At 42.2% G+C, this 12,002-nt stretch overlaps 1 protein-coding gene across 1 annotated transcript in view; it reads right to left on the bottom strand.

Moving 5' to 3' along the window:
- IL13RA1 (interleukin 13 receptor subunit alpha 1) overlaps window positions 1-12,002 on the bottom strand; it is a 53,775-nt gene that overhangs the window by 23,326 nt on the left and 18,447 nt on the right. Inside the window, exons 5-6 of the mRNA XM_041741261.1 lie at window positions 5,117-5,304; window positions 3,129-3,280 (exon numbers count right to left, since the gene is read on the bottom strand). Coding sequence (XP_041597195.1) covers window positions 3,129-3,280; window positions 5,117-5,304 — 340 coding nt within the window. The remainder of the gene's footprint in view (window positions 1-3,128; window positions 3,281-5,116; window positions 5,305-12,002) is intronic.

Here is a 12,002-nt window from a genome sequence, read left to right as displayed (position 1 = left end):
TAATCATTTCATAAGATTTATGTATCATAAATCATCACATTGTGCACCTTGAAAATCACACTGTACACCCCAAATATATATGGTTTTTATGTGTCAATCATACTTCAATAAAGCTGGAACAGTCAACGTCCATCAAAGAGACGTTTAAACATGGGGCAAAGACCAGAACACACAGTTATGATTTTTGTCCTTGAATGCTATGTACTAAACAGTTGCTAGTAGCGTTTGTGAAGAACTGAAAGGCCAACTGAATGATGAAGAGCATCCTATCAATACTTCTCATAGGGCAGAGAAAAAAATACTTTGGAATCAGAGACCTGTTGGGAAATCCCAAATACCAACTACCACTTGAGGGATAGGATTGTAGGTTCATGTCTCCCGCTCATGGACCATCTCCTGGATATATGTACATTCCAAAATTGGAAAATCACTGTGCAAATTGGAGGTTCTGGGCTCTTGTTCAAATGTAAATTCCCTTGCATAGTTTATCAACTGCTCAGATAACTCCATGAGAAAAGGAAAACAAGGGCACAGAGGACCAAATAGATATTTTGTGGAGAAGGGGGTTGGTCAAAGACAAGTCATTCCTTGCTCTGTGATTCTGCAGGAGCTACCTCTGACCACAGCCCCCATGTGATGGCACCAGTTCATGTCCTGGCCTACTTCCCCCTCTTAACTACAATACTAGGCAAAATAATTCCTCAAAAAGTCTTGCAAAAAGGGGCGGAAAAAGGGCCTAACCAGCAGAGCTCAAAATCAGCACACAAAAAGCTGGTGACATTTTAGGAGAGGAAGCAGCTGGTGAACATCTGCTAGGAGAAAGAACATTATTAAACTCAAATGTATAAACAGTGCTAATTCCAAATAGACTACAGTTCTGATTTAGGAGACCAAATTCCATAGTATGTACATTCTCTTCAGTGCAGAAGTTTGTAAAGAAAGGTAACTCAAAAAAAAAAAAAAAAGAAAAAAAAAAAAGAAAGGTAACTCAATTCAACAAGAATTTAAGTGATGACTATGCACACGGTGTTATACCAAATGCTCTCCATCAAAGTTTAATACAGGAAGACCAATCTTTGAATACATAAAGGCCAACTTATTAGCTGTGTGGCCTGTATCAAGTTACTTTACCTCTCTGAGCCTTAGATTCTCAATAAAATATAGGTTAAAGTAGAACCATCTCATGGATTGTTATACACTACTCTATAAGAAGTACATAGAAGAGTAACTTTGTAGCACATCACAAACACTTAATAAATGATGGCTGTTACTGTTCAGAGGAAGCTTTGAGGTGGTCCCCAGGGTTAAGAACACTGGCTTTAGACTCAGCCTTGCTGAAATCTTGACTCTACCACTACTAACTTAGGAGTAACCTCTGAGATTACAGTTTCCCATCTGTGAAATGAGGACAAAATAACAGGACCTAGATCCTTAGGGTTACTGTGAGGACTGAGCAAGACCATTGAGATCGTGTGCTTATTAAAATGCCTACCACATAGTAATCGCTAAATACATGTTAGCCGCTATTAGCAGGAGCAGCACGAAGTAAACACCTCTCAACTCCTCCCTGCAGGAGCTTTTATTTTTAGTCAGGAGAAAAGGCCTACACATGTGATCAGGGTAACCAGCAGGACATAATTCAGTGCCAAATGAGTAATATAAGCAGCATGTGTCTCAGGATTTCAGACAGAGGGGAGCAGTAAAAGCCAGAGTCGTCAAGTAGACTTTTACATTCTGACAGCTGACTTTGTTGTAAATCCAAGCCTCACCTTCTCCCTACTTGGAAGCCCTTTGCTTTTTCCCTTTGCAGTGCTGTATGGGGACACTGGTTTCTGGTATGGATAATGATTATTCGATTTCAGCAAACAGATTCACCTGCAAATGCCCAGAAGAGCACTGGTCAGCTGTGGACCTGGGCACTCCCTCTGGGGTTACAGCCTGTCAACACTGGCTTATTTTTAGTTAGTGTTTTGAAACTCCCACGATGTGCTCAAGCAACTGGACCAAGGAATTTGCCCACATGCGAGATGCAGGGCTCTTTTAAAAGCCATTATAAAACCCTTGATTTCTAACTTCGAAAAACTTAAACGCACGCAGGGCCCAGGCAAGTGGCACAATCCCTGTGGTCCTGAGGCGCCACCTTATGGAAACCACACTCCTCGGGTACTGTGGTATTTAAATCTGGGCAAAATCTTCAAATTTAATAAAAAAAAATTCCCCTCGGTTTGTAGTTCAAACAAACATGTTTAAGGCCTGAGTTTGTGACCTCTACTATAAAGCGGAACAATAGGACTGATGCCCTGAAGTTACACCACATCCTGTTATGCCCAGTGGCCCACAGGGACCTCTAATTAGTGTGTTTTGTACTCCACAACAGTGTAAATGTACATAATCCAACCAATACTGACTACTCAAATTCTACTACTTTAGTTGCCACAAACTCCAAGAAAAGGGAATGGCTACACCAGAGCCTCAAAGTATCTACCCAATCTGACCCCAGCCTCCTGCTTACACATCTTTCCCTATCAATTTCAGCCACACTGGTTTCTTTTTTGTTTCTCACACGTGCCAAACTCATTCTTGCCTCAGAGTCTTTGTACTTGTCCCCTCCACTCCCCAGATTTTCACATGGCTGGCCCCTGCTTGTCATTCTGGTCTTATCTCAAATGTCATCACTTTGGATGACTATCCAATCTCATATTCTCTAAGGCCCTCCCATCATGCTACTGCATGACCCATTTGATTTTCTTCCTAGCATTCATGCTCTGAAATTAGCTTGCTCATTTACATACTTATTTCCCAGCAGATAGGCTTCATGGGAAAAAGAGACCTTGTCATCAGGGAGATGTATACATAAAATAGTGCCCGGCATGTGGTAGATATGTAATAAAAATTTGTTCAGCAAAAGAATTGATGAACAGCATGAATCTTACAGCCAATGCTCCTACCATCAACCCTCAAACCATCCGCCATGCCCTGTTTCAGACGAAAAATTTTACCACCATCATCACCATCAGGTGACAAATTGAAGAGCTACATTTCACTCATGTTTCAATTTAGTACCCCTGTAAGAAATTCAAGTGAAAGAAAAATATCCAAATAAAATCAACTAGTTAATAAAAACTTACATAGAATATATCATTCGTCTCAGTTTGGCTGTTATTGACTTCTACTTGGTAAGATAAGCATCTGCTATAAAAATTCTGTGGATTCTTCCATTGCACATACAAGTTACCGTTTTGGAAGAAGAGACGCTTAATATGTGGGGGATCAGGTTTCACTGAAAGACAGAAATAGAAGAACCCAAATTATCTTCCAGAATTTTGTTTGATGAGGTTCATATATAGGTAGAGATAATGAAGGTCATGATTAATGTAGAAAGTTTATTTTAAACTGCTTCATAAAATGGATCCAAAAAACATTTTTGGGGCATCTAACAGATAACGTGAGCTCTGGCCTGCATCCAGTTAGAACATGGCCAGGGTATAATCAGGACATTTGGCTGTGAAAAAAGAGAATAAAGAAGAACAATAAAGAAAAGAAGCACTGGGTCAAGATGTGCATCCCCCTAATGGATGATGAGGGGCACCAGGGGTTTCCCCAGCAGCCACTCACTTACGCCAATCAAAGGCCACAATTAAAACATTAGCCTAGTTTGTCATATACCGCAACATGGATGAACCTCAAGGACATTATACTAAGTGAAATAAGCCCAACACAAAAGGACAAATGCTATAGGATTCCACCCATACGAAATATCTAAAGTAGAAACAGAAAATAGAAAGCTGATTAGCAAGGGCTGGGGGAAGGCAAATTAGTGTTTGGGGGGGGCATGGAGTTCCAGTTTTAAAAGATGAGAAAGTTCTAGAGGTCTACTGCACAAAAATGGGAATATACTTAACATTATTGAATTGTACACTTAGAAATGGTTATGATGGGAAATTTAATGTTACATGATTATAACTACAATCAAAGTAAAAAAAAAATAGCCTGGTCTATTTAGTTTTTCAGGAGTCAGCTATGCTTAAGACTAAGCAACAGAAGAGAGCGGAAGATTAGTGGAATGCAACTTGAAGATGTCATCTTCCAGCTGAGAAGGATTTCCCTTTATGTCACCACTAATCTCTAGGAAGAAGAGTAGCAAAATGAGCTTTAGAAGGTCCATCGAGGACAATCTGCCAAGCAAGGGGAAGGGCAGAAAAGGGCTCTGCTTCAGATTATCCTACTTGGCAAGTTACCATAACCTTAATCCTCTGGCCTTTGGTCCACAATTAGAATTCATTTGTGTAACGGTAAGTGAAGGGGTGGCAAATAGTGCTCTGCCCCCAGACTTGGGAACCTTTGTCAATTCGTGGTTATTTGCCTATAAATTTTCTGTATACCACTTAACCATAATCTGAGCTCCCTATTGGGATCTTACAGCAAATAAATAAACATGATGCTTACAGTAGTCTGCTTTTGAGATCTACAAAATCCTTCTATACCTCACATCATTTGGAACTCTGGACAGTCCTTTGAGGTCAAGAGGTACTATGGACCCTGTTTTACAGATGACAAAACACTTAGGAGTTTATATGCTTTGTCCAAAGTGAAAACCTAGGATCTCAAGCAGACTTCTGTTTTCTTTCTAAGAAACCAACATTTGGCTGCATTGGTTGTTCTGAGTGGTTGGTACTTATGCCACCCAGCATAGTAGCTAGTTTGAATATCATCTCTGATCACTCCTCCTTCAGTCGCAGCCTTTTTCCAACGAAGAGAAAGATTCTTCAGGAACCATATTTTATTTTCTTCTGCAGCATCACCCTCTCCAGGGTCATAAGCAAAAGAGAACAGATCATAAGAGTCAGACAGCCTGTTTCCAGTCTCGGTTCTACAGCTAACTGAGTGTTCAAAGTCCTATCACACTCAAACAAATAAGAGCAAAGCATGTGGCACATGTGCTCAATAAATATCAGAATTTCCAAGCCTGCTTCTTTAAAACAAAAAAATCAAATAATGGTATATATACAGTCTTTTTCTCTGGGAAAAATCTTAAAACCAAAATCATTGCTTTTTTTTTATTATCTGTACTGATTGTTCAAAAGACACACTGTCATACAGGACTTCTAAAACTTACCATGAGAAGTTAAAGGCACTATATTGAAGGATGGTCTAATTTTTCCTGCATTATCCTTGACCACTATTTGGACACTGTGTTGTTCAAAACTGGAATCCTTCAAATTAGTCAGAGCAAAGGAACAACCAATGTGTTGACCTTCTCTATAGATGTCTTCGCATTGAAGGATTTTTCCCAGGCTGCTGTGCCTGCAAAATATGAGACAACCTTCTGGATTACTTTTAACAAGGTGCTCAGGAAACAAAGGCAGACATTTGTTTTCTTTTAAATGACTGAAGAGGACCATGAAAGACAACATTTGCAATATAGAAAAATAGCTTTGCTTAAAACCCTATTTTATTATTGATTGATTGATTGATTGATTTGAGAGAGAGCACAAGTAGGGGGAGTGGCAGAGGGAGAGGGAGAAGTAGGCAACCTACTGAGCAGGGAGCCCGATGAAGGGGTTGATCCCAGGACCCCAAGATCACGACCCAAGCTGAAGGCTGAGCTACCCAGGTGCCCCAAAACCTTATTTTATAGTGTGGCTCCATTTCATACTCTTGGAAGAAATAAATGTTCCTTTTTGATGAACACTACTACTTTCTTAAGTAAGCTCTATACCTAATGTGGGGCTTGAACTCACGACCCTGACATTAAGAGTCACATGGTCTACCAACCGCGCCAGCCAGACGCCCCAAATACTGGTACATTAAATAGCTATGAAAACTATAGGAGCCCTGACTCCTTTTCCTCTTCTGTTTAAGGGATGTACAAGGCCAGCAAGAGTTTTATGCTTCCTGAAAATGCCTCATCTGCTGAATGCCATGGTTTTCCTCTGGTTCTTCTACCTGCCTGCTTTGTTTTCTTGGCTTCTCCTCCCTCTTCTCTTCCCTTCTCTTCTCTTCTCTTCTCTTCTCTTCTGGTTCACATTTTATCCTCAGCCCTCTGGCACATGCCTCTTTACTGCTTACTCCCCTCATCCATTCTCCCCCAGTTGATCATTTCTATCCCTCGACTAGAATTTCTACACTGGGGATTCCTTGGAGCTAGTCCCAGATTTCTAACTGCTCCAGTGGAGTGTTCCACTCTGGCCTCAAAGTCAATGGCCTTATGCCCTCTCTCCCCTGCCAAACAGCCTGTCTTCTGACCTTCCCCATTCCCATCAGAGCACGCTTTCTCTGGACTCCTTGATTACGGCCTCTGATATCACCCTTTCCCCTCTCCTTTCCCTATATTCCTGTCACCATATTCCATTACTTCTTCCTTCACAGAGCTCCTTGGATTCTCTCCTGCGACATTCCCAGAACCCTCACCCTGTTTAATGTCCTCATCACTTCAGGCTTTGTGTCCTCTCCAGCATGACCTCTCTGACCTTCATTATTAGTGCCCTCCAATCACTGCCAGATCAATGTTCCAGGACACAATGGTTTTCTATGTGTTTCACTCCACAGTGTGGCTATAGCTACCTTCCATGACCAGTCCTGCTGGCATCTTATTTCCAATTTCACACCTCTATGCACAACGTTCCCCAGTGACCATCAGCACCTAGTGCAGTGCAGGCAGACAGAAGGTGCTCACTAGGCTTTTTTTGTCTAGGCTATCAAAGGATTCTGTTTTGTGGTAGCTGGCAGGACAGAGTGAACCCCTACATCAGCCATAACCGGAGTCAGGCAAAGGTTCTACAGAAAAGGAAGGCAATTTTTAAAATGAACTAAGAGTGACAATTCCCAAACCCTTGACCTGGTACCTCTGAATTATCTGTAGTTGTATACACTGCAGATTCCTCAAGCCCTCTCCCGGGAATCCTACTCAGCAGGGTTTTGCCTGGGGCCTAGGAATCAGAATTTTGATGGCAATTCTCCAGGGGATTCTTTTGAAAATCAGGTTTTACAAAACTCAGATCTACTCTCATAAATTCAGTCAGCTAATCTTTGACAAGGGAGCAAAGACAGTTCAACAAACGGTGCTGGAACAACTAGATGTCCATATGCAAAAAGAAATGAATCTAGGCACAGCCCTTACGCCATTCATGAAACTAAACTGGGAATGGATCACAAGCCTAAATGTAAATGTGCAAAACTATAAAACTCTTAGGAGATGACACTGGGAAAAACCTAGATGAGCTGGGGCGTGGTGATGACTTTTTAGATACAATACCAGAGAGGATCTAGGAAAGAAATAATCAGTCCACTGGACTTTATTAAAATTAAAAACTTCGGTTCTGCAAAAATCAATAGTAAGAGAATAAGAAAAAAAGCCACAGACTCAGAGAAAATATTTGCAAAAGACACATCTGATAAAGGACTGCTATTCAAAATATACAGAGTTCTTAAAATAATAAGAAAACAAACCACTCAATTAAAAAATAAGCTAAAGACTTTCAGACACCCCACCAGAGAAGATATACAGCTGGCAAAGAAGCATCTGAAAAGATGTTCCACATAATAGTCATCGGGGAAATGCAAATTAAAACAAGTTGTTACCATACACCTATGACAATGGCCAAATCCAGAGCACAAACAGCACCAAATGCTGGGGCTGATGCAGAGTGAAAGGAATGCTACTTCATTGCTCTTCGGAATGCAAAATGCTACAGCCACTTTGGGACAGAGTCTGGTAGTTTCTTACAAAACTAAATATACTCTTACCATAGGGTCAGCAATTACACTCCTTGGCATTTACCTAAAGGAGTTGAAAACTTACCTCCATGCAAAACACTGCACACAAATGTTTATAGCAGCTTTATTCATAATTGCCAAGACTCAGAAGCAACTAAGATGCCCTTCAGGGGGTGAACACTTAAACTGTGGTGCATCCAGACAATGGAGTATTATTCAGCTTGAAAAAAAAAGAGGCATCAAGACATGAAAAGACACGGAGGAAACTTAAATGCATATTACTAAGTGAAAGAAGCCACTCTGAAATGGCTGCATGCTGTATGATTCCAACCACAGGAACCTCTGGAAAAGACAAAACTGTGAAGACAATGAAAGATCAGTGGCTGCAGGGGTTGCGGAGGGAAAGATGAATAAGCAGAGGACAGAGGAGTTCCAGGGCAATGAAAATACTCTGTAAGATGTTATGATGACAGACATGTGTCATGATACATTTGTTCAAACCCGTAGTATAGATGACACCAAGAGGGAGCCTGAAGGTAAGGTATGGACTTTGAGTGATTAAGATGTATCAGCGTAGATTGTGACAAATGTACCACCCTGGTGGGGGATACAGATAATGAGGGAGGCCATGAATTGTGGGGACACAGGCGTACATGGGAAATCTCTGTACCTTCCCCTCAATTTAAAATTTCCCTACAAAAATAGTCTTTAAAAAATAACCCCCCCCAAAAAAAATAAAAAATAAACCCCAAAATTCAGATCTAATCTATTTACTCCTTCAAGGGTTGTGCAAAGAAATATTTAAATATAGAAAATGGGGGGCACCTGGTTGGCTCAGCTGTTTGGGCATCTGCCTTTAGCTCAGGTCATGATCCCAGCGTCCTGGGATCAAGCCCAGCAGCGTCAGGCTCCCTGCTCAGCGGGGAGCCTGCTTCTCCCTCTCCCTCTCCCTGCTTGTTCTCTCTCTCAGACAAATAAAATCTTTTTAAAAAATACAGAAAATGCTCTTGTCTCTTATTGAATGGTACATAAAGTTTTTTTCCTAGTTGCAGGCCCCTTGTGGTTCATGAATGAATACAATCCTAGAAACTAAGTTAGTACCGTGGCCAGTTTTTAGGTCAGACAGCCCTGGAATGTTTTCTACCCACACCCAGAAAGTGAAGAAATTTATGACACTTTTGTTACATAACTAAAAAAAAACCATGCAGAAAATTAAATTTTTTCAACTAATGAGAGGAACTTCTCTAATGGGTAATTTTTACTATTCATTTTTCACTTCTGTACCTTGGGTGTTTCACATACTCTCATGGACCCCAGATAGGAAATTTAAAAAAAAAATTTTTTGTCGTTGTAATTTGGACAAAATAACAAAAGGGGAAATATTGGTTTTTGAACAGACAACTTTGGAGAACTTCTTGCAAAATATTAGATAAGAACCTGAGCCAGAAGGCATTCAGGTGCTTCCTGTTAAGATTCAGACACTGAAATCCTCTGCAGAAGAATCACACTGTAGTGTGGGGAGGAAATTGACAAATTTAAAGACCATTTCCCTAAGCCTAAAGATGATTAATGGGGTAAGAAATTCCCTAAAATTCATTGGCAGAGCTAGTCTGCAGCTATTAAGGTCAGGCTCTTTCAATGCCAGCCAGACTTGCCCTGTAGGACCACAAGTCACTGCCCTGGGGCGTCAAAGTAACTCTCCAGTTTCTAACTGGGGAGTGGGGAAACATTCTCTGGCAGTTCATTTGACATGATTTAAACTGTACCTAAACCAATTCCAAGTGCTTGATAATTAACAGGCCAAGCATCTGCTTTTCTTTTGTGGTTGTGATTAGAAAGGATCTCTCTAGGGGAGGGCAGGAGTGGAGGAGGTAAGGACTAGCTGCTAATTCTTCCAAGTGGGGAAAGAAGCCCCCAGTGTGTACTGGTGACATCTGCAAGGGAGTGGGGATGAATAATAATAATAATAATAATAATAATAAACCAATATAGCTCACCTGCGTCAATCACTTCCTCTATATATGTTAGCAGTTGGGCACGGTTTCTTTTTTTTTTTTTTTTTTTTTTTTTTTTTTTGGGCACGGTTTCCAAACATGTTTCACCCAATAGCAACCCTGACAACAACCTTAAGAAGTAGCATCAATATGACTCTGCCCATTTAACAGAATATATCTGTTAAAAGAATAAGCTGCAGGGTGCTGAGGGCAGAAGAATACATCATCTGTGCTGGCACCACCCAAGGACATTTTCTGGGGTTACAGAACTATCTACTGCCTGTGCTATCCAACGCCGGAGCCACTAGCCATGTGTGAAATTGACTAGCAAGACTGAGCAATTGATTTTCACGTGACTTAATTTTAATTAATTTAAATTAATATGTAAACAGTCATGGGTGAGTTGTGGCTTCGTACCAGTTAGTGCAGGTCGTGTACACTACAGAAAGAGTCCACACTGATGACTAATGCTGGAACCACGTATAACAAGAAATGGTAATCCTGACACCCATCCCCCTCAGGCACCAGTGAACCACCACTCTCCTGGGGTGGCTTCATGAGCCACCTCCAATGGTTGTAGATTATCCTCTGCACAGAGGCATCAACTGAGGACTGACAGCCAGCCTAAGCACCACTGGCTCTCAACTTTGGCTGTGTCAGCCCAGACGAAGAGGAATATTTCAACCCAGAGAAAGAATGCTTTTTCAAATTGGTGGGTCCAATTTTTTATCATTTGTTCATCCAGAGGGGGTTCAGGTTTTGCACTCTGCACTAAGACTTGTTTTGTGCTAGTACACACCTCAAGGTATTTCCCTATCTTTGGGTCGTAAGAACTCCAGGGACCAGGCCACTGTTCACCTCCAGCACCACCCTGACTCCTATATCCGGGTTACTTTCCCACACAGTTGGCCATGGAATGAGGTACAGTTTTAAGACTTTTCCTTCCTTCCCCTGCACCTTCTATAGACACAGACTCTAAAGGTTTTCCCTGTGATTTTACCAATAACAACTCCAGGGAGAACAGGAGGAGTTAACAGCATAATGAACACAGGGATGCTATCAACTTCTAAAACATCTCAAAAGCCTGTACTAACAGCTCTCCCCAGACTACACTGCAACATCATCAGAGCAAAGCTATTCTTTGTAAGACTTAGTTCCCTGGCTCCTTCACTGGCAATTCTCTGGGGAGTGCGACCTACTCAGTCCTCTTCTCTTTTTACTCCTGAACCATAAAGCTCCTGAGTGGCTTACCCCTCCTAAATCCTCATGCTAATCCCAAATGTTCTGTAAGCTTTGGACCCCACCAACCTTTAAAACTTATTTCTGGAGCACCTACCATGCGGCAGGCACTGAGGATAACAAGACACAGCCCCTGCTGTCAAGGGAGAAGGCAGCCTGGGGAGGGCTACCGCTAAGTAAACAGGAAGTGACAACACAATGTGCTGAGTACTATGACACAGGAAAGTGCAAGGTACAGTGGGACACGATGACCGGGCACATATCTAGATCTGAGAGGTCAAGGAGGGCTTTCTGGAAAGGAAGTGATGTCTGAGCTGAGATCAGGACAAAGCAGGGGCGTCCAGGTGAAAGGACCAGGTCTGGGACGTACAGGGACGTGGCATGCTTCCACTGTTCTGTTAGTGTTTGAACGGTCTGTTTGAGGAACTGAAAGGAGCTCAGCGAGGGCTGGATGGTAGGATGCAAGAGGGTGGAGGTGTGTAGAAGGAGGAAGAGGAGGAGGAAGAAAAGGAGGAGGTTGGGCCAGAGGGGCGGAAGGAGCCAGGTCAGAAGGGGCTTTTGTCCAGAGTGCTGAGGGGTTGGTTTGGACTTTATCCCAAAGCCACTGGGGAGCCACTGTGTGGCTCTAATTAATAAAAGGAGAAACAAATACCACAAGTGGGCAAGTGAAACTCCAAAACCTCAAATGAGAATTGTTTATCTCGGGAGAAAAAACAACCCTCAAGACTGAACCACACCACCTCAGTGCCGGCTGGCTTCACAGACAGCACTTCTCAACTCTGTCAGGAGTGCCCCTGCAACTGGGGGGTTGGAGTGGGCGGAGGGGGGGGGCCGTGAAGGCCAAACCTGGGAGCCAGACTGGAAAGCCAAATAGTCTACTGATTTCTGCCTTCTAGTCCAGGACAGACAGAGGGCTCTGAGACACCAAAAATATGTCTCATCCAGCCATCTAGCAAAATGGACATTGTAGGAGCAAAGGCCACGTTTTTCCTATTGGTTTTGGGAGTCCTGGACATGGCACTCCACACCCCATCCTCTCAGAAGCAGTCTGAA

The sequence above is a fragment of the Vulpes lagopus genome, chromosome X, assembly GCF_018345385.1.
Source record: "Vulpes lagopus strain Blue_001 chromosome X, ASM1834538v1, whole genome shotgun sequence".
Classification (NCBI taxonomy): domain Eukaryota; kingdom Metazoa; phylum Chordata; class Mammalia; order Carnivora; family Canidae; genus Vulpes; species Vulpes lagopus.
Note: the sequence above shows the minus strand (reverse complement) of the source record. Positions and strands in the feature narration are given on the sequence as shown.